General features: G+C 42.2%; 1 protein-coding gene, 1 long non-coding RNA gene and 1 pseudogene across 2 annotated transcripts; 1 reads left to right on the top strand and 2 right to left on the bottom strand.

Annotated features, from left to right (window-relative positions):
* Positions 1-609: 609 nt before the first annotated feature.
* LOC140616877 (uncharacterized) lies at positions 610-1588 on the bottom strand. Its single transcript, XR_012017204.1, has 2 exons — positions 1535-1588; positions 610-869 (listed from the first exon to the last, which is right to left on the bottom strand). It is a non-coding gene; the product is annotated as an uncharacterized lncRNA (long non-coding RNA).
* Positions 1589-1646: 58 nt separating this feature from the next.
* LOC140616705 (uncharacterized) lies at positions 1647-5734 on the bottom strand. The gene is made up of 5 exons (XM_072797425.1): positions 5665-5734; positions 3618-4235; positions 3404-3466; positions 2062-2109; positions 1647-1759 (listed from the first exon to the last, which is right to left on the bottom strand). The coding sequence occupies exons 1-5, from the start codon at positions 5732-5734 to the stop codon at positions 1647-1649; spliced, it is 912 nt and encodes a 303-aa protein (XP_072653526.1).
* LOC140616704 (uncharacterized) overlaps positions 5733-6000 on the top strand; it is a 124046-nt pseudogene continuing 123778 nt past the window's right edge.

Genomic DNA, 6000 nt, shown 5'->3' with positions numbered 1-6000 from the left:
GCTTTAGAGTGAGATGTCCTATCCTGTCTGTGGTATGAAGAAGAATGGTCTCACAAAAATGCTCACCTAATTCCCAGAATCAGTGAATATGTTAAATTGCATGGCAAAGGGGATTAAAGTTGCTAATCAATTGAGATTAGAGATTATCCCAGGTTATCCCCGGTGGGGCCCAATGTGTTCTTAGGGTCTTTAAATGTGGAAGAGGCAGGCAGTAGTCAGTGTCATAATAAGAATCAACCAGCTATTGCTGGTTTTTAAGATGAAAGTAGGTGAGAAAATAGATCCTTCCAGAAAAGAACTCGGCCCCACTGACGCTTTTTCTTCCTCAATGTGTTTTTAACCCAGTGAGATGCCTTCAGACTTCTGAGCTACAAAACTGTAAAATAATAGGTCTGTGTTGTTTTAAGCTACTAAATTTGCAGTAATTCGTTATAGCAGAAATAAGAAAACTAATATACTTTTCATAGTTGATTCCATGCTTTCCTGGAACCACTAAGGGTAGGAGCCTGGTTATAAAGTATCTACCAGAGAGAAATAAAGTGATTATTGGTACTAACCCCAGACAACTAGGCAATCTGTTCCTTCATAAAATAAAAACCTCTCTCAAAATTCAATTCCAAAAAAAATTTATTGAGCCCCTATGTAATGGGACATGGTTAAGAGATACCCCTCCTCTGTGTGGATATAACTCTCACCACTCTGTTTATCCTCAGCTGGTACATTTTACATCTTACTAGACCTTTGCAGTTATTTGGTCTCCTATAATGGAATGGAAGCCTTGTTCAGAAGTTCAGAATATTTTTAGAGAGTTGTGGTTAGTAGAGTGATGAGAGTGATGTTCATAACTAATGGCAAGTCTTCTTCATTTTCTAAATTAAAAAAAAAAAATAGGAGTTACCAAGAGAAACTTGTGTTCAAAAGATCAGACCCATCTTTCCCACTGCCCACTGTGACTTTGCATGTGTGACTTAATTTCTTTAAAATGTAAACTCCTTATTCTCCCTACATCACCTTGTGCCTGAAGGGACATACTTACACACTGTCCAGATAGCCATTTTACTTCACGAAGAAACCATTTTAGAGGTTTCCAAAAAAAGCCAAAAGTAAGGCCACCTATTAAAACTGGGAGCTCTTGATTCAGAGCTCCAAGTCTTTATAGTTTTTAACTGAATTATATGTTCTGTGCATTGGCAAATCTGATGCCTTCTCTTCAGGCTCTCCCTTAAAAAAGATTCCACATACTGAACTTGAATCCGTGCCCAAGATAGACAGGAAAAATGGAATCTTGGAAAATTCAAGGGAAAGGACTTGTTTATCGTATTCCTATTTGGTTGCTGAACATCCAGACAGTTAGGCTTGCAAGATAAACTTCAGAGAGGGAAAAGGTTACCTTGGCACTCCATGTAAACTTTTCTAACTGATCTGAGAATCTAGAAGTTGTAAGTTTGGACTCCCTTCCCAGTGTATGAAAACCAACACCGAAAATGGGATCAAACCCCTGTTAAGGAATCAGGGCAAGAGAGCAGAAACTTACAAAAAAGTACTGAGATGGACTCGTTGCTTCCCACAGAAGTTCCAGGCTCTTCTGCAATTAAGTAAAGAAATGATTTTATTTACTTCAATAAGGATCACACACAGTAGTATGTCTAGCATTCAGCTAATGGCCTCAAGTAGCCCTGGTAAACAGACACCTCCACTAAGTCTGTGGCACCCAAAACTTCCTTCTCCCAACTGCCAAGGCACTCTGCATGCCTCAATTCTTACCGGTAGAAATGGAACACAGATGCACTCCATGAAGAGCATCTGGTTAAAAGGTTACATTCACTCATAAGTCCCTGAAAACAGCACCTGAACTGGTCATACCTTCATGTGTAAGAATTGGATTCCCCTCTTCTCCCCCAGAAGCTGAGCAAACATGGCACTTGAGTGAGAAGAGTGTAAACATAGGCAGAGTCCCTACTAGAGTCCTACTTCTTGAGTCTGTCCTGGAAAGCCTCCCAAGAAAAAAAATCCCTCAAAGACCAAGCATAGGCAAAAAAAGACAAAGATGTTTGGCCTTACCTGGTCCTCTAGTGATGGGCTCTTCTGAATGAGCAGCAGTGACACTTTCTAGAAATAAAGGAATAAGTTTCTTAATTTAAAAGGCTGGACCCTCCATGGATTTTTTTCTTCCTATTAAAAATTAAAACTTCTCAATATATATTTACATTAAATCACTACGTTGTACACCTTAAACTTATACAATGTTATATGTCAATTATATTTCAATAAAACTGGAAAAAAGTTAAATAAGTAAATGCATTATACAGAGCAAAAAAACAGAGTCTCATTTTATTGATAATTTCCACTGTCAGAAAGGAGGTATGGGGCCCAGTATATTAGCAGAAATGACCAGATGGATCTTGTAGTCAAACATGAGATTTTTCCTAATGCCCTATGGGGCAAGGGGAGCTATCATTAATGTAGATTAATTATTTAATCAACTACTATAATTTGGGAAGTTAGAACACAATATCTAAGTAGAGCTGCATGTTGCAAACGATGTATAGTCTTCAAGGAAGACAGTAAAAGAGAAAGATGTTAAAGCCAAGGAAACAATCTTTTTTTAATAGGCCTTTTCAGTAATACACAGTTTCTAGATTCCTCCAACTACTACCTGCAATACCACAATACACTTAAAGCAGTGCTATAATATAGTAGATCTCAATAAATGTTAGCTACTATTTGTAGACACAAGAATCAGATTGTATAGAGATTTGCTTTTGTAGGTAAGACCCAAGAGCCTTTCTTAGCAAAAATCCCAGGCATCCCTTAAAGTATCAGGGTTTGTTTGTGGAGATAGAAGGCATTGAATCTTATGGCCCCTTGGCTAAGTGGAAGACAAAAAAATGAAAGAAAGTGGAGACTTGAAAGAGGGATGGGCAGAGACAGGACCACTGCTTAATTCATGAAGCTTTCAAATTCCTTTTCTCTTTTGTTCAGTCTATGTTCAAATAAGATTTACATTTGCCATAATCTTCTCTCAAAAAGTTATCTACATAAATTGAATTATAATGAACTAGAAAAAGAAAATTTTGGCCACCACATCCTTTGATTCATTCGAGACACCAAGGAGCACCTCCCCTTTGAGAAGCCCAGAAGGCTGATCCTGGTTAGGTCTGGGCAGACCTCTGGGATGGAGCTATGTTGGCATTCAACCAATTCCAATCCCTGATACTCTGGGAAAATGCTTGAATTTTCCTCAAGTTTCAGAGAACTTTTGACAAAATTTACTCTACCTCAAAGCAGCAAAAGTATGCCCAAAGCTATGTTACTATAGGAAATTTCTATGCAATAAGCTATAAACAAGGAAAGAGAGGGAGGGAAGAAGAAATTTCTGCATTTTCAAGTTAGAAATCCTTACCAGTGGCTTTAGTGGTTGCTTCCTCAAAGCTATGAATGTTTGATTCCACCTCAGTAGATAATTCTAGGACAAGAAAATGAAGATGGGTATGATCATAAGCTTACATTGGGGAACCAAGTACACTGGAGGAAAGCAGGTTTTTTCTTTTGGATGCAAAAAATGGAAGCCCACTAACTCCTGCCCAGGCCCCTCTAAAGCCAAAACCATCACCTACCGAAAGTTTGTGCATTCTCAAAATGCACATCTGTGGTAGATTCTACATCACTAATGGAGACTAGGTTAGTGGTTGACTCCAGGTCAGTGGCGGACTCTGGGATAGCGGTGGACTCCAGGTTGGCCGGGGTCTCTGGAGTGGTGGTAGTGGACTCCAGGTCGGTGATGGACTCTGGGGTGGCGGTGGACTGCAGGTTGGTGGAGGACTCCGGGGTGGCAGTGGACTCCAAGTCAGTGGGGGACTCTGGGGTCATTGTGGACTCCTGGTCAGCGGTAGACTCTAGAGTGGTGGTGGACTCCAGGTTGGTGGGGGATTCTGGAGTGGCAGTGGACTCTGGGGTGGCAGTAGACACCAGGTCAGTGGGGGACTCTGGGGTTGCTGTGGACTCCTGGTCGGCGGTAGACTCCAGGGTGGCAGTGGGCTCGAGGTTGGTGGGGGACCCCGGAGTCATGGTGGACTCTGTGGTGGTGGACAACTCCAGGTGGGTAGGGGACTCTTGGGTGGTCGACTCTAGGTCAGCAGTGGACTCTAGTCCAGCGGTCAACTCAAAGGCATTAATCAACTCAAGTTCATTAAGCAACTCAAGGTCAGTGATCAAGTCTAGGTCAGTAATGAATTCTAGAGGAGCCAAAAAAACAAACAAACAATAGTTTAAGTACTTTCTAGGAAGAATATTTTCACCATCTCTACACCATTCCAAGCTAGATCTCTTCCTGAGGAAAACCTGGAGCATAAAAAGGTATAGTGAATCAAAAATGGTCTCAAAAAATAATAATAATAAATAAAAATAAAAAATAAATGGTCTCAACCCAAGTTTCTCTTCTGCCAAGTGCTTAGAAAATGCAGAAGACTAACTGCTCCCTAGGAGTGGCCCCTATACCACCACCCTTTGAGGGTGTCAGTATAAGAAGAAGCATTTAATACTGTGCCTCTGTATGTGAATTGGTCAGACTGGAACAGAATAAAGATTCCAAGGATATCCCCTCTATAATCCTTCCAGGTCCCAGAAAACCAAAAAAGGGAGTAAGGAAAATAGCTATTTCCAAGATACATAACAAGAAAGGAATGGACTCTGAAATGGGCTACTTCTATCATATTTTTGAAGTCTAGGACTTCATTTTCCAGTATTTCCCATAGATTGAACAATCCAGACATTTGGGGGCTTGCTAACCATAAGAGCATTATAACTGTGTAGGCCTGGTGAGCATACCCCCAGGCTCTTCTTGGGCTACAGAAAAGATACTCAGTCACCAAGGCTGCTTAGGTGACCACGTTAGAGGCACCTTGCCAATGAGGCCAAAATCATTAGCACTCTAATTTAGTCACTGTGCTTTTATCATTCATTCATACGCAGTAAAGAATCCCAAACTCAGCGTCTGATAATTGGAGAACTACTAGAGGGAGGAAGAGGATGGGGGAAAGTAATTATTTTAATGCCAGTGAATGAACACACCTCCCCCCGCCCCTTCCCCGAGAACTCAAATTGAATTCAGAAAGAATTAGGAAAGCTTTTGGAGGAAAGCTTTCTTTCTGCCTGGTTCATGAAGACACCTCTTTCCTCTTTCCATGTGATCCCCAGGTTTCCAGACCCACTGATTTCCATTGCATTGGACCAAATTAGTTACTGAAGTCCTTTGAACTGCACTCTTGGATAAAAGGAGGATACAGCCTGGGACTTTTCAACCTGCACTAAAGAGAATAAAGCCTCTCTAGGGCCCAAGAGTGAAGAGGACCACAGTAAACCCTGAGTAGTTGGCCCATCACCCACCCTAAGCCCAGCTGGCCCAGCCTTACTTAGTACCTTTATACTAAGTAAGCACCTAAGCCACATCTTAGCTTAGCCACTGGATGTGTCCAAGGCTTCAGAGCTCGGCCAGCCACCCATCCCCATCTTAACACCAAGTCACTATAATTTCACTTTACAACATTCACTGCTGGTCTCTCCGGTTCTCTTTCTCCTGAGGAAAGACCCGGCATGGCATTCACACACCCTATAAAAGAATTTTAGTTTCATTCTCCCATGGTGACTTCCCAACTGTGCACTTACCCTGGTGTATTACGGGGTAAGCCACAGCGAGGGCGAACCAGGTTGTGAGTACCAGGGCCTTGGTTAGCATGGTGCCAGCGGGAGCACGGGAGGCCGTGAAGGTAAGGAGGGATGTGGCCGGCCCCAGCTGTGCTGCACAAGTTCCTTTGAGCTTTTATGCAACCCTCAGTCCCAGGTCCCTGCAGGCGGTACTTTCAGGTGGTTGTTAAAGAAAGAAAGAACAAGCAAGCCTCGCCCGCACACTATGAGAATGCCCCTGGAGCAAAGGCAGGAGAGGGGACTGGGGGCAGGGAGAAGCCAGGAGTATGGAAAACTCTGATAAGGTCTTAGGTGAAA

This window comes from Canis lupus, chromosome 25 (genome assembly GCF_048164855.1).
Source record: "Canis lupus baileyi chromosome 25, mCanLup2.hap1, whole genome shotgun sequence".
Classification (NCBI taxonomy): Eukaryota; Metazoa; Chordata; class Mammalia; order Carnivora; family Canidae; genus Canis; species Canis lupus.
Note: the sequence above shows the minus strand (reverse complement) of the source record. Positions and strands in the feature narration are given on the sequence as shown.

What these genes read in the sequence shown, in the direction of transcription:
- LOC140616705 (XM_072797425.1), bottom strand. Translation starts at nt 5,734, where the DNA reads ATGCTAACCAAGGCCCTGGTACTCACAACCTGGTTCGCCCTCGCTGTG. An exon ending in TGAGAATGCACAAACTTTCG is followed by an intron (nt 3,467 to 3,617) that starts GTAGGTGATGGT and finishes TTCTTGTCCTAG; the next exon opens with AATTATCTACTGAGGTGGAA. An exon ending in AGCAACCACTAAAGCCACTG is followed by an intron (nt 2,110 to 3,403) that starts GTAAGGATTTCT and finishes CTTTATTTCTAG; the next exon opens with AAAGTGTCACTGCTGCTCAT.